Genomic DNA, 23,853 nt, shown 5'->3' on the forward strand with positions numbered 1-23,853 from the left:
GCTTGCATACTCCCTTTAAGCTCACTCACTTAGCAGCTCCCTGAATGTTCACACCATCACCACAGTGCCTTGCCTATGGCATTCTTCTTCATCAACAGCACAATATATGCTCAGTATCTTTGTTGCAACTTGCCTTTTAGCACACACATCAAGCCAGAAAGCTTGTCACACTTATCAGAAGTCATAAGTCTCATGTTGCTGCTCATTATGATAACATATCAATAACAAACGTGCCACATATGACAGCGTGTATGCAGCAAAATCAGGTTGCAAGTAAATGGCAAGATCTCAAAGTTGAAAGGAAGCCGTCCTTTGTCACGTCAGTGGGAGCCACTCTTCACTATTAGTCCAGGAACTTGGACATGGTCAATCAGTAAGTGTGTGTGTGTGGAAGCTCACAAATCATCACCATAACACTAAACACAATCAAATTCTGGGTCTCCAGTTTAACACAAACTTCATCTTTAATCTTTGCTTCAATATCAGTTGCTTGCATTCAGGGAAATAATCAGTGTGGTGACTTTGGGAGTTAAGCAAACATTCCAGGTTGTTCTGATGAGAATTTTTGTGAATCATTTAGCTGTGTATGCATTCAGATAGGCACACACTGAACTGGAGAAAAACTTTGCTCTGGAAACTGCACTTGTCATGTTCACTGGGGGCCACCCACAGATCTAGGAAAATCCCGAAAAGTCAGTTCTGCTTTTCCACAGGAAGTTGTCCAAAAGCAGATCTGACTGAGGTCATGAAAGGTCTGAAAAGAGTAGACGAGGATTATCTGTTCCTGCTCATAAAAGGCTCAAGACGAGGGTGCAGGTCAGAGTGACTTGCAAACTTGATCAATACATGATGAGAAGGAAAAGTGCTTTGGGTCTCAAATGCACTGCCTGGAAGTGTGAGGCAACTGAGACATTCAACAAAGCATTAGTGATTTAAATGAAAATGATAGAAAATAAATGGGAGCCTGGCAATCAAACCTCGATGTTCATTCAAGGGAGTTAATGCAGATACGATGGACTAAATTGCCTTTTTCTGCACTGTTATAATTCTATGACCTTTGGAGACAAGTTAGACACAAATGTAGTAAGTTGTGCATCCAATTCCTTATTGCCTTTCTGTTCCTTTAGTTAGCGACAAAAAAATGCCACTTCACACACAATGAAAGTGGTGGAGATGGTGTAATAGTCATGTCACTGGAATAGTATTATCCAGTACCCTAGACCATTGCTCCGAGGACGTGTTTGAATTTCACCATGGGAGACGATGAAATTTGAATTCAATAAATTTTCTGTCAATTGTTGTAAAAGCCCAGCTAATTCATTAATACGCTTGAGGGAGGGAAATCTGCTGTCCTTACCAACAAGTGGTGCAAGACCCACAGCAATGTAGCTGACCCTTAGCTACATGCTGGGCAATTACAAATGAGCAATAAATACTGGGACCAGCCAGCGATACACAAATCCTGTGAACAAATACTAAAAACATGTGAATGCTCTTGAAAGTTGAATGTGCACCTGTGCTAAATATGTAATAGAAATCTGCATGTTACTGGAGCAACACACCACATCTTCTGAAGATCAAATAAACATTCGTGCTTAAAGCATGAATACAAATCCAATGAGAACCCACCTTCGTATTCTAAAAAAATGTCAGATATACCACAACCCTCAAGTAGTAATAATTCTTCAAATTGTACAAGCACTGTGTGAGTTAGGAAGAGGAGAAGGAACACTGCAGCCTTTAGCTCTAACAAACTCAAATCATGACAATTATTACTTGCCCAAAAAAGTTTTCCAAACCCACAACCACAATAATTTAGAAGGACAAGGGCAGCAGATACAAGGGAATGCCCTCAGCTGCAATTTCCCCTCCAAGCCGCTCACCATCCTGACCTGAAAATATATCATTCATTCAATGTGGCTGAGTCAAAACCCTGGAACTTCCTCTTTAAAAACAACCAACAGCACTAGAACTGCAGTAGTACAAGAAGGTAGTTCAACATTGTAGTGTTTCTCACAAAGCCAGATGGACATCATAGAATGTGAGTTCCCTAACTGGGGCTGTTAACCTGGTCTAATCAGGGAATCCTGAATAAACAGGAATAAATAAATAAATAAACAGGAGTTTCAGAGGTCTTCTCAATTTAGGGGACTGACCCTGTGCTGGCTGGTGTTACAGTCAGTGTGTTACTGTTAGTTTCTGCTTCCCTTTTTTCTGGAGGGGGAAAATCTGATTCCTGAACTGGCTGAATTATTTAGCCAGTTTGTTAACTGGCATTCCTTTCAGTGAGGATTGATTGTTAAACTCCTGATGCACATAATGTGTTTCAGGTGTAACTCAGCTCGCATTAGGGGATTGCTGTTTCACTGGTTGGTTACAGCCTGTGTGTTACTCTTTTGAGGAAAGGACAATGTTTAATTTTGTGGTAGGACTTATGCCTTGAACTCTAGTTTTCTTTGCTTTTTGTACGTATCCTCACTGTTTTTGGTGTTTGGACTGAGCCCTTGTGGAAGACATTTTTTTACCAGAGGAGCTGTTCCTGTGGGGAGGCCTAGGACTGGGCCTCGACCTCTGAAGATTGAACACCTATGTGTGTGTGTGCGCGCTGGGAGGTGAGCAATTGCTATATCCTGGAGTTCTGGAGAAGATCTTGCCTTCAGGAGTGAACCAAAAACCCCTGTGAGTTAACTGCACCTTTAAAATATACTGTGTTCCTGTGAGTGGGCCTGGCTCTCCAAGGATGTGCCAGGACTGCATGGAGACTGAACACCTGTGTGCGTTTGCTGTGAGCCAGGTGGTGGGGAGGCTGTTCTGAGCACTGTCGTCCTGAAAAGGGGTGATCGGGGTGGGCTGTCCTAGAGGTGGTCGAAAGGTGTGTCAGAGCAGCCGAGAGCCAGAAGGCGCTTAGGGGCGGGCTGAGATCTGGAAGGCTTGTGGGCTACCCTGCACGCTGTCGTTCCAGGGAAGGGGATGGGCTGGAAGGTGTGCCAGGATAGCCCACTGGCCGGATGGCGCATCGGGGTGAGTAAGAGCCCAATGGTACGTAGGGGCAGACTGAGAGCCAGAAGGCAGGTAGCTGTCACCCTGGGCAGGTACCGGGGTGGGCTGCCCTAGAGGTGGTCGAAAGGTGTGTCAGGGCAGACCAGATATGGAAGGGGCATGGGGTGGATCGAGAGCTGGAAGGTACGTAGGGGTGGGCTGCCTTAGAGTGGGAGGGATGGGGGCTTGCTGGGTCTGTATTGTATGCACTGGATTAGCTTTTTATGTACAAATGTCATTGTCGCTGTCTTTTATCTGTCGAACTGGGATTTGAGGTTTGTCCTCCTCTCCCTGTAAACTGATTGAACGGTAGGGTTTGGGCTCTGGCTTTGCTGCTCCTCTCCCTTGTAAAATTGCTGTTGTAACCAGCTGTAAATGTTAACTGTTTTTTGTAAACTGTGTTTCGTAATTTGTTTAATAAAATATTATAAACAGGAAAAAAACCAAAAATAAATAAACAGGAGATTCAGAGGTCTTCTCAATTTAGGGGACTGACCCTGTGCTGGCTGGTGCTACAGTCAGTGTGTTACTGTTGGTTTCTGCTCCTTTTTTTTTCTGGAGGTGAAAAATCTGATTCCTGAACTGGCTGAAGTATTTAGCCAGTTGGATCAGTACCTGGTGCTATGATGTTGTGGCCATAACAGAGACATGGGTTTCTCAGGGGCAGGAATGGTTGCTGGATGTTCCAGGGTTTAGAGCATTTAAAAAAGAATAGGGGGGGGGGGGGGGAAGAGGAGGGGGTGTAGCACTACTAATCAGAGAGGGTATTACAGCTACAGAAGCTTCCATTGTCGAGGAGGGTCTGCCTACCGAGTCAGTATGGGTGGAAATTAGGAACAGCAAGGGAACAGTCACCTCTTTAGGGGTTTACTACAGGCCCCCCAATAGCAGCAGGGAGATGGAAGAAAGCATAGCTCGGCAGATTTTGGAAAAGTGTGGACGTAGTAGGGTTGTTGTAATGGGTGACTTTAACTTTCCCAATATTGATTGGAACCTCCTTCGAGCAGAAGATTTGAATGGAGTTGTTTTTGTAAGGTGTGTTCAGGAGGGTTTCCTAACTCAGTACGTTGACAGGCCGACGAGGGGAGAGGCCATTCTAGACTTGGTGCTCGGCAATGATCCGGGTCAGGTATCAGATCTTGTGGTGGTAGAGCATTTTGGTGATAGTGACCACAACTGCCTCACATTCTACATAGCTATGGAGAAGGAGAGGATTAGGCAAAATGGGAGGATATTTAATTGGGGAAGAGGAGACTATGATGCGATTAGACATGAATTAGGAAGCATGGATTGGGAGCAATTGTTCCATGGTAAAGGCACTATAAACATGTGAAGAATGTTTAAGGAACAGTTGTTGCAAATGATGAATAAATATGTCGCTCTGAGACAGGCAAGAAGTGGTAAGATAAAGGAACCTTGGATGACGAGAGTGGTGGAGCTTCTCGACAAAAGGAAAAAGATAGCTTACGTAAGGTGGAGGTAGCTAGGGTCAAGCTCAGCTCTACAGGATTACAAGCAGGCAAGGAAGGAGCTTAAAAATGGTCTGAGGAGAGCCAGGAGGGGGCACGAGAAAGGCTTGGCAGAACGGATTAGGGAGAACACAAAGGCATTTTACACTTATGTGAGGAATAAGAGAATGGTCAAAGAAAGAGTAGGGCCGATCAGGGATAGCAAAGGGAATTTGTGTGTGGAGTCTGAGGAGGTAGGGGAAGCCTTAAATGAGTTTTTTGCTTCTGTCTTTACAAAAGAAACAAACTTTGTAGTGAATGAAACCTTTGAAGAGTGGGTGTGCATGCTGAAATGGATAGAGATAGAGGAAGCTGATGTGCTGAAAATTTTGTCAAACATTAAGATTGACAAGTCGCCAGGCTCGGACCAGATTTGTCCTCGGCTGCTTTGGGAAACGAGAAATGCAATTGCTTCGCCACTTGCGAAGATCTTTTCATTCTCGCTTTTCACTGGAGTCGTACCTGAGGACTGGAGAGAGGCAAATATAATTCCTCTCTTCAAGAAAGGAAATAGGGAAATCCTCGGCAATTACAGACCAGTAAGTCTCACGTCTGTTGTCTGCAAGGTGTTAGAAATGATTCTGAGAGATAGGATTTATGACCATCTGGAAGAGCATGGCTTGATTAAATGCAGTCAACACGGCTTTGTGAGGGGCAGGTCATGCCTCACAAACCTTATCGAGTTCTTTGAGGATGTGACTAGAAAAGTTGATGAGGGTCGAGCTGTGGATGTGGTGTATATGGACTTTAGCAAGGCATTTGATAAGGTTCCCCATGGTAGGCTCATTCAGAAGGTCAGGAGGAATGGGATTCAGGGGAACATAGCTTTCTGGATACAGAATTGGCTGGCCAACAGAAGACAGCGAGTGGTAGTAGAAGGAAAATATTCTGCCTGGAAGTCTGTGGTGAGTGGTGTTCCACAGGGCTCTGTACTTGGGCCTCTATTGTTTGTAATTTTTATTAATGACTTGGATGAGGGGATTGAAGGATGGGTCAGCAAGTTTGCAGATGACACAAAGGTTGGAGGTGTCGTTGACAGTATAGAGGGCTGTTGTAGGCTGCAGCGGGATATTGACAGGATGCAGAGATGGGCTGAGAGGTGGCAGATGGCGTTCAAGCTGGGTAAATGCGAGGTGATGCATTTTGGAAGGTCGAATTTGAAAGCTGAGTACAGGATTAAGGATAGGATTCTTGGTAGTGTGGAGGAACAGAAGGATCTTGGTGTGCAGGTACATAGATCCCTTAAAATGGCCACCCAAGTGGACAGGGTTGTTAAGAAAGCATATGGCTTTCATTAACAGGGGGATTGAGTTTAAGAGTCGTGAGATCTTGTTGCAGCTCTATAAAACTTTGGTTAGACCGCACTTGGAATACTGCATCCAGTTCTGGTCGCCCTATTATAAGAAAGATGTGGATGCTTTGGAGAGGGTTCAGAGGAGGTTTACCAGGATGCTGCCTGGACTGGAGAGCTTATCTTATAAGGAGAGGTTGACTGAGCTCGGACTTTCCTCATTGGAGAAGAGGGGACCTAATTGAGGTATGCAAGGTAATGAGAGGCATAGATGGAGTTGATAGCCAGAGACTATTTCCCAGGGCAGAAATGACTAACACGAGGGGTCATAGTTTTAAGCTGGTTGGAGGAAAATATAGAGGGAATGTCAGAGGCGGGTTCTTTACACAGAGAGTTGTGAGAGCATGGAATGCATTGCCAGCAGCAGTTGTGGAGGCAGGGTCATTGGGGACACTTATGAGACTCCTCGACATACGTATGGTCACAGAAATTTGAGGGTGCATACATGAGGATCAGTGGTCGGCACAACATTGTGGGCTGAAGGGCCTGTTCTGTGCTGTACTGTTCTATGTTTAACTGGTATTCCTTCTAGTGAGGACGGATTGTTAAACTCCTGATGCACGCAATGTGTTTCAGGTGTCTCAGCTCTCATTCGTGGATTGTTGTTTCACTGGCTGGTTACAGCCGGTTATGCTTTACTTTTGTCCTTTTCTGAAAAGTTTTTTTAAAAATGTAGATTTTTGTGGTCGGGCTTAGCCCTTGGATTCTAGTTTTCTTTGGTTTTTTTTTGTATGTATCCTCACTGTTTTTTTGGTGTTTGGACTGAGCCCTTGTGGAAGACATACATTTTACCAGAGGAGCTGTTTCTGTGGGGAGGCCTGGGACTGGTCCTCTGAAGATTGAACACCTCTGCGTGTGCTGGGAGGTGAGCACTTGTAATACCCTGGAGTTTTGGAGAAGACCTTGCCTTCAGGTGTGGACCAAAACCCCTGGGAGTTAACTGCACCTTTTTTAAAATATATTGTGTTCCTGTGAGTGGGCCTAGCTCTCACAAAAATGTGCCAAGACTCCATGGAGACTGAACACCTGTGCGCTGTGAGGTGTGCATTTGCTGCCTTTGGGAGTGGACTCTGCCCTTGGTTGTGGACCCTGTTTTTAGTGGTGAACTCTGCAGTTGGAGTGGATTCCACTTCTGACAATGCACATTGTAAACTGGAGTGGACTCTGTTCCTGAGAATGGACTCTATATTTTTGAAGACTTCATATTTAGACTCTGTGTGTACCAGAACGCACTCTGTTTGTTCACAATTAACTCTATTGTATTGTTTGTTGGGCTTATCACCTGCACTGTCTTGCGTGTCCCTGGGTCTGGCAGGCCTTACTGTGACCTAGGAGGCTCATGGGTCATCCTGAAAGCTGTTACCCCTAGAGCTGCAGGGTGGGTAGGCCATCCTGTGAACCTGAAGGTTGGTAGGCTGTCCCGAAAGCCAGAGGGTGGGTAGGCTACCCCGATGCCAGTCTCCCCGAGAGCCAGAAGGTGTGTCGGCTGTTCTGAGCGCTGTCGTCCCGAAAAGGGGTAATTGGGACGGGCTGTCCTGGAGGTGGTCGAAAGGTATGTTAGAGGAACCGAGAGCCAGAAGGCGCGTAGAGGCAGGCTGAGATCCGGAAGGCTTGTGGGCTGCCCTGCACGCTGCCATCCCTGGGGGAGGGGACGGGCTGTCCTAGAGGTGGCTGGAAGGTGTGTCAGAGTAGTCTACTGGCCGGACGGTGCATCGGGGTGGGTGAGAGCCCAATGGTACGTAGGGGCAGACTGAGAGCCAGAAGGCGGGTAGCCATCCTGACCGCTGTCACACTGGGCGGGCACCGGGGCTGGCTGTCCTAGAGATGGTCGAAACGTGTGTCAGGGTCGACTGAGAGCCGGAAGGTGGGAGGGACGAGAGCTTGCTGTAGTGTATGCACGGTTTTTATGTAACTGGATTGGCTTTTTATGTACAAATGTCGTGGTTGCTGTCTGTCATGTTTGAAACTGGAGTTTGGGGTTGGTCCTCAACTCCCAGTAAACTGGTTGAACGGTAGGATTTGGGGCCTGGTTTTGCCGATCCTCTCCCTTGTAAAATTGCTGTCTCTTGTATACAGCTGTAAATGTTAACTGTTTTTTTGTAAACTGTTTTATAATTTTTTGATAAAATTTTTTTAAAAAGTGTCACATGGGGCAAACTGAGAGCTGTAAGGGGCGTAGGGGCGGACTGCCTTTGAGTGACCGGAAGGTAGGAGTGATGAATGGTTTGCTATGTTGCAAGGGGTATCTGTTATATGCAGTTTCTTTGTTCAGTTTATCAGACTGTCTGCATGTGATTGTGTTTTACTGTTATCATCTTGATAGTGCAAGGTAGGATTCGAGGTCTGGCCTCGTTTCACTGTAAACTGGTTGTACGGTGGGGTTTGGGGTCTGGTCTTGACATCCCTTTCCCCTTTTAAATTGCTGCTTCTTGTATACGGCTGTTTATGTGAATTGTTTGCTTGTAACTTGTACTAGTTAATACAATAACAAAACGAAACAAAAGGGTCAGGGGCTCTGGTCACTGTGGGAGCTGCCTCTGGGCTAGGTGTGATAAAAACAATGACTGCAGATGCTGGAAACCAGATTCTGGATTAGTGGTGCTGGAAGAGCACAGCAATTCAGGCAGCATCCGAGGACAGGCAAAATCGACGTTTCGGGCAAAAGCCCTTCATCAGGAATGTTGGTGTCATGTACTGTGCACATGTAAATCAAGGGTGATTCAGTACCAGCTTCTGTACAGATATATCACCACCTCAAAGGCAACTGGGGGCCATCAAAATAAAACGCTAACCCAACACCTACATGCAATTAATAAAAAATGAAATAAAAATTTACAGCCATCTAACCACTGACTCTCGCATTTACAGTTTCATAGTTAACTTTAGAGGAAAGCAACAAGTCCCACAAAGCAGTAACCACACTGAAAAAGAATGCATTTGCCTCTTTCTTTAGCTTTTTGTATGCATTATGTTGCAAACCTCATTAGTAATCATTGTAAATGGGTGCAAATGTGCTGTTTGTGAGCAATCATTCTGCTGTAAAAAGTGGTTGAGACGACAGAATTGTATCTCTCATGGAACTGAGTCGTCATACTGAAAAGCTTGGGAAACAAGATGCATAAAGTTTTCTCCGCCAAACAACGCAGTGTCTTGCACAGAACTGAAAGAAGGGATGACTTCATTTTGAAAGGAGAACAGGTGCAGTCAGAGGACACTGGTTCTTGAACAGAGAATGGAAAGAGGCGCATTTCAACAGGTTTATGGGGCCAATCACTTCAAGCGTGAAACACAGGAGACTTTGACCATCCTCAGCGCCACACCTCAATTCTCAATCCTGTCTCCATGGGAGGCCAGAGTTACAGATTTTCTTTGCTCTAAAAACAAACCATCCCAAAACGTAAAACTGAACAGTCAACCCACAGTGTGATCATGCTGGTGACAACAATGAAACAGCCCTTGGCACACTGCAGTTAAAGGGAACACATGCTCAAATCAACCAATGCCTTTCCTGCAACAGGTTTCAAATCATTTTCAAACAGTTCAAAGGCTATAAGGTGTGTTAACTGAATGAGGAAAGGCTTTTGTCTCAGGTCCTTCCAGAACTATGTTGAGGTTGTTCAGGATGTTGTTGAGGCCTGTTCTAGAGTACTGTGTCCAGTTCTGGTCTAGTGGTAATAAAAGAGGATATTATTAAGCTGGAGAGGATTCAGAAAGGTTTTCCCAGAATGTTACCTGGAATGGAGGGTTTGGGTTATGCGGACAGGTTGGGCCTTAATTTTAACTGGAGTGTAGCAGGCTGAGGGGTGACCTTCTAGAGGTTTATAAAATCATGAGGGGTATAAATAAGGTGAATGACATATCTTTTCTCTCGGGTAGGAGATTTCAAAACTTGGGGGCATATTTTTAAGGTGAGAGGCGAAAGTTGCAAAAAATTATTTTTATACAGAGTAATTGCTGCGTGGAATGAATTTCCAGAGGGAGTGGTGGATGTGGGTACAGTTCCAACCGGTCAAGCCCATTTGGGTGGGGCTACTTTAGTTTGGGAACATGGTGTGGTCTGGTTGGACCAAAAGGTCTGTGTCCATACTGTGTGTCTCTATAACTCTTAGTAACATATGCTTGCAAACATTTCAAGTGAATTATTGGGAGGTGCGTGGTAGCGAGAGAACGGTAATGTTCTTTAGGCTACCGTGCGTCGTGAAAGGTGCTACATAAATGCAAGTCATCCTCTCTCTTTCGTGTGCGCGGAGCATCAACAGGTCAGGAGGGCACCTTGCTTTCACGGCTAACGTTTAAGAAGCTCATTGAGTCGGTCTTGACTTTTGTGACCTTGACTAATGGCGGCAGGACGTCTGCTTTGGACAGTCGAGAGCTGAGACAAAACGGACGTCCAGTGACAACAAAAGAAAACAGACAAAGCCATAAATATTGCCTGTGTGCAAAACAGAGGATAGGTTTCACAGCTTTACAAAGGCGCCAAACTCCATCCCCTTTTAATAAAACTACTCCAGAAACCTCTCTGCCTGTTGCAGTCTCGGGTCAGAAGCGGCGAGCGCACAGCAACTTGGAAACACAGTCGAGAATACTCACCGGTCAGGGATGGCTGCACTCGGAAGACGTTCAGGAGAAGCAGCAGCAACACGCCATGAGGTCCTCCTGTCATTTTTTTTAAAAAAACTTCCTACTTCTGCTGGTGAACACAAATGAGAAAGGGTGGGGATAAGAAGAAAATATGAGCTGAGTTTTACACACAAGAGGTCATCTATCGAGCCCAACTTCCAATTGCAATAAAGGGAGGAGGAGAGAGGAAATGGGGATGGGGAGACGCGAGGGGAGTTGCGGGTGGCGAGGAGACAAGAGGAGAGGGGAGAGGAGAGTAGAGGGGAGATGGTGGCAGTAGAGAGTAAGTGGAGAGTAGAGGGGAGATGGGAGCAGTAGGGGGTAAGTGGGGGGAGTAGAAGGGAAGGAGGAAAGTAGAGAGGTGAGGGGCGCAAGGAGAGTAGGGGGAGGGGAGAGAAGAGGGTGTTAGAGTAGAGCGGAGGTTAGAAGAAAGAATAGAGGGGAAAGGGTAGAGTAGAGAGGTGGGGTTAGAGAAGAGGGGAAGGGGGTGTGTTGAGGGAAAGGAGGAGGGTGTGTAGAGGGAAAGAAGGAGGGAGGGAGAGAGTAGAGGGCAGGGACATGGAGAATGAGTGGAGGGGAGGGACTAGAGTCAGGGAGAGGGGAAGAGTAGGCGGAGGGGTGGACCGAGAGAGTGAAGGAGCTGAGAAGGGAGGGAGGGAGGGAGGGGTAGAGGGAAGCGGGGTAAGGGCGGAGAGTATGGCAGGGTGTAGAGAGTTGAGAGGAGGGAGGTTGAAGAGATTGGGTGATTTGGGAGTGGAGGTTTGGGGAGATGGGGAGGGGAGCGCGTAGGGGTGGAGGGGAGGCGAAATGAGGAGATGGCTGCGGGAGGAGGAGAAGCAGGGACAGATGGGGTGGGGAGGAGAGGTGGGAGGGTGATGGAGAGTGGGTTTGGAGGGGGGGAGAGAGTAGAGGGTGGAAGAGAGGAGAGGTCCATTCATCCTATTCACCCATCAAGATTTTATGAATTACTAAGTTCTTACTGAGCCTCCAACACTCCAGCAAAAATAGACCCAGCCTATTCAGTGTCTCCCGACAGTTCAAACCTTCCAAACCTGGCAACACACTTGGAAATCTTTTCTGAATCCTTTCCATTTTCTCACTATCCTTTCTATAGCAGGGAAACCAGAATTGCACACTTTATTTCAAAAGTGACCTAATGGGGCAGCACAGTGGCACAGTGGGTAGCACTGCTGCCTCACAGCGCCAGGGACCCGGGTTCAATTCCCGCCTCGGGCAACTGTCTGTGTGGATGCGGTGTTTGCGTGGGTTTCCTCCCACAGTCCAAAGATGTGCTGGTTAGGTGATTTGGCCATGCTAAGTTGCCCATAGTGTTAGGTGTAAGGGAATGGGTCGGGTTGGGTTGCTCTTTGGAGGGTAGGTGTGGACTTGTTGGCCCAAAGGGCCTGTTTCCACACTGTAAGTAATCGAATTTAATCGATGTCCTGTACAGCTGCAACATAATCTCCCAACTCCTATTCACAATGCTCTGATCAATAAAAACAAGCATACCAAAGGCTTCTTCAATATCCTATGTACTTGTAACTCCACTTTCACAGAAATATGAACTTGCACTCCAAGGTCTCTTTGTTCAGCAACACTCCATAGGACCTTACCATTAAGTGTATAAGTCCTGCTGAGATTTGCTTTCCCAAAATGCAGCATCTTGCATTTATCTGAATTAAACTCCATCTGCCACTTCTCAGCCCATTGGCCCATCTGATCAAGATCCTGTTGTAATCTGAGGTATCCTTCTTCACTGTCCAGGACACCTCCAATTTTGGTGTCAGCCGCGAACTTACCAACTATACCTCCTATGTTTGGATCCAAATCATTTATATAAATGATGAAAAGCAGTGGATAATGCACCAATCCTTGTGTCAGACCACTGGTCACAGGCCTTTAAAACAACACTCCAGCAATGCTCTCTGTCTTCTACCTTCGAGCCAATTCTGTATTGAAATGGTTAATTCTGCCTGTGTTCAATGTGATCTAATCTTGTTAACCAGTCTACCACAAGGAACCTTGTCGAGTGCCTTACTAAATGCCATATAGATCATGTCCACTGTTCTGCCCTCATCAATCCTCTTCATTACTTCTTCAAAAAAACTCAGTCAAGTTAGGGAGACATGATTTTCCATCACAAAGCCATGTTGACTAACCCTGATCGGTCCTTGCCTTTCCAAGTACATTTAAATCCTGTCCCTCAGGATTCTCTCCAAGAATTTGTGGGTGGCATGGTGGCACAGTGGTTAGCACTGCTGCCTCACAGCGCCAGAGACCCGGGTTCAATTCCCGCCTCAGGCGACTGACTGTATGGAGTTTGCACATTCTCCCCGTGTCTGCGTCGGTCTAGACCACAGGTCAGGTGAATTGGCCATGCTAAATTGTCCGTAGTGTTAGGTAAGGGGTAAATGTAGGGTTATGGGTGGGTTTCGCTTCGGCGGGTCGGTATGGACTTGTTGGACCGAAGGGCCTGTTTCCACACTGTAAAGTAATCTAACCTAAAAAAAAAATCTAAAGTAATCTTAAAAAAAAACTTGCACACCACCGATGTCAGGTTCACTCCTGTATAGTTCCTTGGCTTTTCCTTACCACCTTTCTTAAATAGTGTCACACATTAGCCGACCTCCAGTCTTCCATCACCTCACCTGCCGCTGTCAATGACACAGATATCTCAGCAAATATCTCTCCGTGTCCTGAGTCATTTAATTCTTCGCTACTATTTAAGATCGTTCCATGACTGGCTGTAACAGGACAGTAGAGTTTCGATCTGATCTGTTGATTGTGGAATTGTGGTCAACATGGCCTGTGAAACCTTCCACTCACATTTTGTGTCAGCGAGAATGTGACCTTTCCATGACTGCGAACCTAGCAAAGGTTTATGTTACATAATTTCTTCATATTAGACCTGCTATATTTAGAATGAAAAGTTGTTAACAGAGTAAAACCATAAAAAATGCAAATTAAATCTATTGACTAAAAAATTGGTTTGCTATTTCTGTCCCCATATTGCCTCCCTCCAAAATTGTTGCCAACAATTCTGTCAGTCCAAACCTGAACAGAAAGTGTAGACAGGCAGTAAATAGACAAACACAGCAGGAGAGAAAATCAATTGATGTATAGAACACGATTGTCAGCACATTTTTCCCAATTGAGACGTGACAAGAATGTGAATGTCAAAGAACTGGAAGAGGAAGTCCGAGAGAAAGGGTAAAAACCACACTGGGAACCACACAGCAAACTGTCATCTGGTTTTAAATCAGATGGTGCAGTTGACTTGTCTAACTTTTCCAGAAACCTATTCTTGATGTCAGCGTGTACGAGGGGGCCTAGCTACAAATTGAGGGGTGATAGATTTAAGACAGATGTCAGAGGCAGGTTCTTTACGCAGAGAGTGGTAAGGGCATGGAATGCACTACCTGCTAATGTAGTCAACTCAGCCACATTTGGGAGATTTAAACAATCCTTATATAAGCACATGGATGATTTTGGACAAGCTGAGAATAGTTCACAGGTCGGCGCAAAATCGAGGGCCGAAGGGCCTGAATTGTGCTGTATTGTTCTATATTCTAAATAGACACATTCTCCCACTGGAAATTGTGGCCTTTTCTCTGTATACACCATGAAGATTTGATTCCCTACAGTGTGGAAACAGGCCCTTTGGTCCAACAAGTCCACACAGACCCTCTGAAGAGTATCCCACCCAGACCCATTCCCCTACCCTATTATTCTACATTTCCCCTGACTAATGCACCAAACCTGCACATCCATGACTACCATTTGCTTGGCCAATTCACCCAACCTGCACATCTTTGGACTGTGGGAGGAAACTGGAGCACCTAGCGGAAACCCAAGCAGACATGGGGAGAATGTGCAAACTCCACACAGACAGTTGCCCAAGGCTGGAATAGAACCTGGTCCCTGGTGCTGTGAGCCACCATGCTGCCCACATGCTCTGTCACATAAAGACAATCTACAGCTCAGAAATAATATTTCTATAAACACCCTGTGTCGTCATCAGCTTGGACTATTACTTTTTAATGATATGGACATCTATATTTCCAAGTGTCCTTATATATAAAATTCATTTGGTTTATCAATCTCCAAAGAATTGGAGAATTATCTGGGTCTCCCTGTGCAGGAAAAGCAGGAACATGTCAGTGTGGCTAAATCCTACCTCACTAGCAAAGTAATTCAGTATGTTATTGAGAGTCCAATCATCCAACTCTCACTCATCTATTCACTGACACCTCTTGTGTTCCACTGGGCCATCCTTAGATAAAATAGTTAAAATCACAATGTGACATGAAAGTGAATTCATTTGTCGTCACAGCAACACTTCACCAAGCAACATAAAGCAACACTCATGGAATCCAAGTCAGTAGGAATTATAAGCAAAGCTCTCCACTGGCTGGAGTGGGAGTTACCACAAGAGACGATGGTTGTGAAAATTGGAGGCAAATCATCTCAGCACCAGGAGATCCTGACAGTACCCTAGACCCTTAGCTACTTCATCAATTAACTTCCCTCCATCACAATAGATGAAGAGGGGAAATCATAGAAATTCTAACGTGTTGAAAGGGGCCATTCAGCCTATCAGGTCTGCACTGACCCTCCAGAGCATCCCTCCAAAGACAGCCCCCCACCTTATCCCTGCAACTCCACATTTACTGGGCGGATGAGTAATCCACTTCGCTTGCACATCCCCAGACAGTACGGACAATTTGATTTTATCATTGTCAGTCCACCTTACCTGCTCTTTTTTGGACTGTGGGAAGAAACGGGATTAGGCAGTATAAACCCACACAGGCATAAGGACAACGTGCAAACTCTACACAGACTGTTACCTAAGGCTGGAGTCATGTCTAGTTCCCTAGAGGTGTGAGGCAGCAGTGCTCCCCACTGAGCCACTGTGCAGCCCTGCTTGCTGATGATTCTAAATATTGAAGCTTCTGCGTCCTGTGAACTGGACAACATCCAGGCTCAAGCTGATATGTTTCAAGTAATAGTCACACCACAGACTGACAGGACATGATCAGTTTCAACCTCGCCTTGATACTTAACAATATTATCATCGCTAAGTCCTTAATTTGTTGGTGTTTTGATTGGTCTTTGGAACAGCAGTAGTATCAATACTCCTGGGTTGGAAAATCCCTGAGTTATTTTCCAACATGTCTGAGCAAATTCATTAAAAACAACACTTTTTGATATGATACTTAAATGTCAGCTTTCCTACTTATCTTAACCCCTCCTTTTCAAAACCAGTTCTATGTTCTCATGGCCTCCTCTGAGTCAAGATGTTTCTCTTGAGTTCCTTTGTGGACTTATTAGTGGTCGTTGTATATTTACAGTCCAATATTTGGGACTTGTAAAAGTGAAAATGTGTCATCTAAATCTAATCTATTAAACGACCCACATAATATTAGTGAGTTTTATCCAGTTAACACTCTGTGTTGTCTTTACTGCAGCAGAGATCGTCAAATTGTTCAGTCATTCTTGATTTAAATATGTGGCTGAGGAACTGGTGCAGGAAGCAAGGATTTAAATTCTTTGATCACTGGGGTATGTTTTGTGGTAAGGATAAGTTATACGAGAGGGACGGGTTGCACCATAATAGGGTGGGGGACCAGCATTCTGGCAGGCAGACTTGCCACTGCAACACAGGTGTGTTTCAACTATGTATTGGGGGTGGGAGCAGTGGACAAACTGGAAATTCAAGAAGGCAGTTCAAGGAAAAGTGAGAATAAGAGAAGAAAGACAACAGAATCAATGGAGCAGGAAACTCAAGAAGGGATTATACAGTATGGTCAATTGAAAGAAGGGCTGATAGGAAGGGTGAGGGATCTGACTCATTAAGAAAAATATATATGAATGCATGAAGCATAAGAAATAAGGTGGAAGAGCTTGAGACTCAGTTGGAAATTGGCAGGCACGATGTTGGGGGATAACTGAAACGTGGCTTCAAGTTGACAGGGCCTGGGAAATGAATATTCAAGGCTATATGTGCTATTGAAAGGACATACTGACAGGCAGAGGGGGTGGGGTGGCCCTGTTGGTGAGGAATGATATTCAGTCCCTTGCGAGGGGGAACACAGAATCAGGAGATGTCAAGTCAGTATGCGTATAGCTGTGACATTCGAAGGGATAGAAAGTCCAAAAGTGGGAGTTATCTACAGGCTCCCAAACAGTAGCCTGGATGCAGGTTGTAAGTTGAATAAGGAGTTGAAATTGGCCTGTCACAAAGGTATTACTACCGTTGTTATGGGGGATTTCATCATGCAGGTACACTGGGAGAATCAGGATGGTACTGGACACCAAGAAAGGGAGTTTGTAGACTGTCTCCGAGATGGATTCTTAGAACAGCTTGTACTGGAGCCTACCAGGGAGAAGGCAATTCTGGATCTAGTGTTGTGCAATGAACTGGATTTGATGAGGTAAAGGAGTCATTAGGAGGTAGTGACCATAATATGACTAGTTTTAATCTGCAATTTTAGACGGCGAAGGGAGCATTGGAAATTTCAGTATTGCAGTTGAACAAAGGGAACTATGGAGCTATCAGCTGGTCAAAGTTCAACGGTTCAATACCCTAGTAGGGATGGCAGTGAAACAACAATGGCAGGTATTTCTGGATATAGAAGGGAGAAGATCAGTTTATTCCAAAGATGAAGAAAGACCGTAAGGGGAGGCAGGGGCAGCCTTGGCTAATGAGGAAAGTTTAAGGACTGTATAAAAAGAAAAGAAAAGTATAGCATCGCAAAGATGAGCGGGAAGCTGGAGGAAAGGGAAACATTTAAAGAGCAACAGAGGAGAACTAAAAAGGAAATACGTGGAGAAAAAATGAGGTATGAAGGCAATCTGGCCAAAAATATAAAGGAAGGTAGTAAAAGCTTTTATATGTATGTGAAAAGAAAAACATGGTTCAGACTAAAATTGGGCCCTTGAAGACAGAAACGGGTGAATTTATTATGGGGAACAAGGAAATGGCAGAAGAGTTGAATGGTGCTTTGGATCTGTCTTCACTGGGGAAGACACAAGCAATCTCCCAGGTGTAATAGTGGCTGAAGGGACCTAGGGTAATGGATGAACTGAAGGGAATTTATATTGGGCAGGAAATGGTAGTGGATAGACTGTTAGGTCTGAAGGTTGATAAGTCCCTGGAACCTGATGGTCTGCATCCCAGGGTACTTAAGGAGGTGGGTCTAGAAATCGTGGACACATTGGTAATCATTTTCCAATGTTCTATAGATTCAGGATCAGTTCCTGCAGATTGGAGGGTGGCTAATGTTGTCCCACTTTTCAAGAAAGGAGGGAGAGAGAAAACAGGGAATTATAGACTGGTTAGCCTGATGTCATTGGTGGGAAAGATGCTGGAGTCAATTATAAAAGATGAAATTATGACTCATTTGGATAGCAGTGACAGGATAGGTCAGAGACAGCATGGATTTACGAAGGGGAAATCATGCTTGACGAATCTTCTGGAATTTTTTTGAGGATGCAACTATGAAGATGGACAAGGGAGATCCAGTGGATGTAGTGTACCTGGACTTTCAGAAAGCCTTTGATAAAGTCCCACATAGGAGATTAGTGAGCAAAATTAGGGCGCATGGTACTGGGAACAAAATACTGACTTGGACTGAAAATTGGCTGGCTGACAGGAAGCAAAGAGTAGTGATAAATGGGTCCCTTTCAGAATGGCAGGCTGAAAGGGACCCATTGGGGTACTACACGTTCGGTGCTAATTCTGCCGCTATTTACGATATACATTAATGATATAGATGAACGTATTAAAAGTAATATGAGCAAATTTGCTGAGGACACAAAGCTGGGTGGCAGGGTGAAATGTGAGGAGGATGTTAGGAGAATACAGGGTGACTTGGACAGGCTCGGTAAGTGGATGGATGCATGACAGATGCAGTTTAATGTGTTTAAATGTGTGGCTATCCACTTTGGTGACAAGAACAGGAAGGCAGATTACTACCTCAATGGAGTCAAGTTAGGGAAAGGGGCAGTACAATGAGATCTAGGTGTTCTTGTACATTGGTCAATGAAAGCAGGCATGCAGGTACAGCAGACAGTGAAGAAAGCTAATGATATGCTGGCATTCATAAGAAGAGGAATTGAGTATAGGAGCAAAGAGATCCTTCTGCAGCTGTACAGGGCCCTAGTGAGACGACACCTGGAATATTGTGTGCAATTTTGGTCTCCAAATTTGAGGAAGGACATCCTGGCTATTGAGGGAGTGCAGCATAGGTTCACGAGGTCAATTCCCAGAATGATGGGACTATCATACATTAAAAGATTGGAGCGACTCGGCTTGTATACACTTAAGGATGAGAGGGAATCTGATTGAGACGTATAAGATTATTAAAGGATTGGACACTCTGGAGGCAGGAAGCCTGTTTCCGCTGATGGGTGAGTCCAGAACCAGACGACACAGTTTAAAAATAAGAGGTAAGCCATTTCAGACAGAGTTGAGGAGAAACCTCTTCATCCAGAGAGTGGTGGATCAATGGCATGCTCTGTCCAGAAGACAGTGGAGGCCAAGTCTCTGGATATTTTCAAGAAAAAGATGGATAGAGCTCTCAAAGATAGTGGAATCAGGGTTATGGGGAGAAGGCAGGAACAGGATACTGATTATGGATGATCAGCTATGATCATAATGAATGGTTGGTGCTGGCTCAAAGGGCCGAATGGCCTATTCATGCATCTATTGTCTATTCCGAATAGATTTAATTGCAAAAATTGGAGGAGCAACATTTCATCTTCAAACTAAGTTAAAAATCACACAACACCAGGTTATAGCTGAAAATGTGTTGCTGGAAAAGCGCAACAGGTCAGGCAGCATCCAGGGAACAGGAGAATCGACGTTTCGGCCATAAGCCCTTCTTCAGGAAGGCTTATGCCCGAAACGTCGATTCTCCTGTTCCCTGGATGCTGCCTGACCTGCTGCGCTTTTCCAGCAACACATTTTCAGCTCTGATCTCCAGCATCTGCAGACCTCACTTTCTCCTCAAACACCAGGTTATAGTCCAACAGGTTTAATTGGAAGCACACTAATTAAACCAATTAAACCTGTTGGACTATAACCTGGTGTTGTGTGATTTTTAACTTTGTACACCCCAGTCCAACACCGGCATCTCCAAATCACATCTTCAAACTAGGTACTTTACAACATTCTGGACTCAGTATTGAGTTCAATGGCTTTAAATTGTGAACCTCATTCCTGTCCTTTAAGTGTCGCTTAAGCTCTCTCCCCTCCCCCAACTCCAGTGGGATTGTCAGTCTTTTCCAGTCTGGTAGTTAGACAAACCATTGTTCTACCTTTCTCACATTCTGATCACTTAATCTGAACTATCAACGTCCTTCCTCTCTCAGCACTCCATACCCCACCCATCACTATTGTGTATATGCTGCCTCCTCCACACTTCATTTCAGCTCCGATGAAGAGTCATCTAGACTTGAAATGTTAGCTTGCTCACTCTCTCTCCATGGATACTGCCTGACCCACTGTGATTTCCAGCATTTTTTTTTTGTATTCCGTATAGATTCCAGCATCTGCAGTAATTTGCTTTAGATTCCCTCTCTGTCTGGTATGACAGTAGTTTCCGTTTTCTGTTTTTTTTTATCAGACTGTTGTTTTTGTTTGGGTAATGGAGATTACAGCTATGATGCTGTAATAGAAATTCTGTGTAAATTTCACCAGAACTTTCTTCTTCTGGAAGATACAATGTTTACACTTTCCACGGCTTCATTACCATGGGTTATAATTAAACACATGCAACTCTCAAGATTTAGGGACGTTGCTTGATAACGCTGTTGGTGAGCCTTTCCATCACTTTACTAATAATCAAGATGAGACTGACTGAGCAGTAATTGGGCGGGTTGGATTTGCCCTGCTTCTTGTCTGAAGGATATACTTGAGCAATTTTCCACATTGCCGGGTTGATGCCAGTGTTCAGCTGCATGGGAACAGCTTGGCCAGGAGTTTGAGCACATTTGCCAGAATATTATCAGAGACTATCCGACAATTTGCAGCATCCAGTGGCATCCAGGTGTATCTTAATATCACATGGAGTGTGTCAAATTGGCTAAAGATTGTGAAGCTGGTGTGTCTGAGATGGATCATCTACTCTGCATTTGTAGCTGATGATTCTTACTAATGCTTCAGGCTTATCATTTGCAGTGAAGTTCTGGACTCCCCCTTCATTGAGAATGGAAGTAGATTAGATTAGATTACTTACAGTGTGGAAACAGGACCTTTGGGCCAACAAGTCCGAAGAGCAACCCACCCAGACCCATTCCCCTACATTTACCCCTTCACCTAACACTATCGGCAATTTAGCATGGCCAATTCACCTAACCTGCACATTTTTGGACTGTGGGAGGAATCCAAAGCACCCAGAGTAAACCGGCGCACCCAGAGGAAACCCACGCAGACACGGGGAGAATGTGCAAACTCCACACCGACAGTTGCCTGAGGCGGGAATAGAACCCAGGTCTCTGGCACTGTGAGGCAGCAGTGCTTACCACTGTGCCATCCGTGCCGCCCAGTGCTTGTGGAGTCTCTTGCTCCAGTGAGTTTTTTAATTGTCCACCACCATTCACGACTGGACATGGCAGGACCACAGAGCTTTGATCTGATCCATTGCTTGTGGGATCGCTTGCAGCGGAGGTAAGAATCAGTATGGCCTGTAGACCATTCAACCCACAGTGTTTCATTCTGTGTCAGTGATAACGTGACTTTTCCACAACCCCAAATCTAACAAGTATTAACATAACATAATTTCTTTCAGTTGAACCATTTGTATTATTAAGAATAAAACTGTAAATGACTGAATTCAATGTATTGATTAAAAACTATGGTACTGGGGAATCAACCTGGCCAGGCATTAGATTTGGAGGTAGGTGAGCATTTTGATGATAGTGACCACAATTCAGTTATGTTTACTTTTGCAAAGGAAAGGGATACATATATACTGCGGGCAAGAGTTATAGTGGGAGAAAGGCAATTATGATGTGATTAGGCAAGATTTAGGATGCATAGAATGGGGAAGGAAACTGCAGAGGATGGGCATAATTGAAATGTGGAGCTTATTCAAGCAACTGCTACTGTGTGTCCTCAATAAGTATGTGCCTGTCAGGCAGGGAGGAAGTGGTCGAGCGAGGGAGCCGTGGTTTACCAAATAAGTTGAAGCTCTTGTCCTCTACTTTTTGTCATTTACATAAATGATTTGGATGCGAGCATAAGAGGTACAGTTAGCAAGTTTGCAGATGACACCGAAATTTGAGGTGTAGTGGATAGCGGAGAGGGTTACCTCAGATTACAGGATCTGGACCAGATGGGCCAATGGGCTGAGAAGTGTCAGATGGAGTTTCATTCAGATAAATGCGAGGTGCTGCATTTTGGGAAAGCAAATCTTAGCAGGACTTATGCACTTAGTGGTAAGGTCCTAGGGAGTGTTGCTGAACAAAGAGACCTTGGAGTGCAGGTTCATAGCTCCTTGAAAGTCGAGTCGCAGGTAGATAGGACAGTGAAGAAGGCGTTTGGTATGCTTTCCTTTATTGGTTAGAGTATTGAGTACAGGAGTTGGGAGGTCATGTTGCGGCTGTACAGGACATTGGTTAGGCCACTGTTGGAATATTGCATGCAATTCTGGTCTCCTTCCTATTAGAAAGGTGTTGTGAAACTTGAAAGGGTTCAGAAAAGATTTACAAGGATGTTGCCATGGTCAGAGGATCTGAGTTACAGGGACGGCACGGTGGCACAGTGGTGAGCACTGCTGCCTCACAGCGCCAGAGACCCGGGTTCAATTCCCGCCTCAGGCGACTGACTGTGTGGAGTTTGCACGTTCTCCCTGTGTCTGCGTGGGTTTCCTCCGGGTGCTCCGGTTTCCTCCCACCATCCAACGATGTGCTGAGGATCTGAGCTACAGGGAGAGGCTGAACAGGCTGGGGCTGTTTTCCCTGGAGCGTCGGAAACTGAGGGATGACCTTATAGAGATTTACAAAATTATGAGAGGCATGGATAGGATAAATAGGCAAAAGTCTTTTCCCTGGGGTTGGGGAGTCCAGACCTAGAGGGCATAGGTTTAGGGTGAGAGGGGAAAGACATAAAAGAGACCTAAGGGGCAACGTTTTCACACAGAGGGTGGTACGTGTATGGAATGAGCTGCCAGGTGATGTGGTGGAGTCTGGTACAATTGCAACATTTAAGAGGCATTTGGATGGGTATATCAATAGGAAGGGTTTGGAGGGATATGGGCTGGGCGCTGGCAGGTGGGACTAGATTGGGTTGGGATATCTGGTCAGCATGGATGGGTTGGACCAAAGAGTCCGTTTCCATGCTGTACATCTCTATGACTCTGAGTCTAAATGGAAGAAGAAGGCTTATATTAGGAGAAGATGTGATAGCTCAGTTAGGGCACCTGAGAGTTACAAATTAGCCTGAAGATTGGAAGATAGCAAATGTTGCCGCCTTGTTCAAGAAGGTGAGTAGAGACGGCACTCGTAGTTATACACCAGTGAGTCCTACTTTGGTTGTGGGTAAAGTGTTGGAAAAGGTTATAAGAGATAGGATTTATTGTCATCTCCAATCGAAGAAGTTGATTAGTTTAGTTAACATGGTTTTGTGAAAGGTAGGTCATGCACAAACCTTATTAGGTTCTTTGAGATGGTGATCAAACAGGTGGATGAGGGTAAAGCAGTTGATGTGGTGTATCTGGATTTCAGTAAGGCATTTGATAAAGTTCCCCATGTTAGCCTATTGCCCAAAATATTGAGGCATGGGATTGAGGGTGATTTTGCAGTTTGTATCAGAAATTGGCTAGCTGAAAGAAGACAGAGGGTTGTGCCTGATGGGAAATAGACAATAGACAATAGGTGCAAGAGTAGGCCATTCTGCCCTTTGACCCTGCACCATCATTCTATATGATCATCGCTGATCATCCATAATCAGTATCCTGTTCCTGCCTTATCTCCATAACCCTTGATTCTACTGTCCTTGAGAGCTCTATCCAACTCTTTCTTAAATGAATCCAGAAACTGGGCCTCCACTGCCTTCTGTAGCAGAGCATTCCACACACCCACCACTCTCTGGGTGAAGAGGTTTCTCTTCATCTCTGTCCTAAATGGTCTACTCCGTATTTTTAAGCTGTGTCCTCTGGTGCAGCACTCACCCATCAGCGGAAACATGTTTCCTGCCTCCAGAGTGTCCAATCCTTTAATAATCTTATATGTCTCAATCAGATCCCCTCTCAGTCTTCTAAACTCAAGGGTATACAAGCCCAGTCGCTCCAGTCTTTCAGCGTAAGGTAGTCCCGCCAATCCAGGAATTGA

At 45.1% G+C, this 23,853-nt stretch overlaps 1 protein-coding gene across 1 annotated transcript in view; it reads right to left on the reverse strand.

Annotated features, from left to right (window-relative positions):
* LOC122541305 (major histocompatibility complex class I-related protein 1-like) overlaps window positions 1–10,836 on the reverse strand; it is a 30,371-nt gene extending 19,535 nt beyond the window's left edge. The window contains exon 1 of the mRNA XM_043677934.2: window positions 10,489–10,836. Coding sequence (XP_043533869.1) covers window positions 10,489–10,561 — 73 coding nt within the window. The 5' untranslated portion in view covers window positions 10,562–10,836. The remainder of the gene's footprint in view (window positions 1–10,488) is intronic.
* Between the last annotated feature and the right edge of the window lie 13,017 nt (window positions 10,837–23,853).

The sequence above is a fragment of the Chiloscyllium plagiosum genome, unplaced genomic scaffold (assembly GCF_037043375.1).
Source record: "Chiloscyllium plagiosum isolate Xiang-an unplaced genomic scaffold, Cpla_swu_hap1 HiC_scaffold_35, whole genome shotgun sequence".
Lineage (NCBI taxonomy): Eukaryota > Metazoa > Chordata > Chondrichthyes > Orectolobiformes > Hemiscylliidae > Chiloscyllium > Chiloscyllium plagiosum.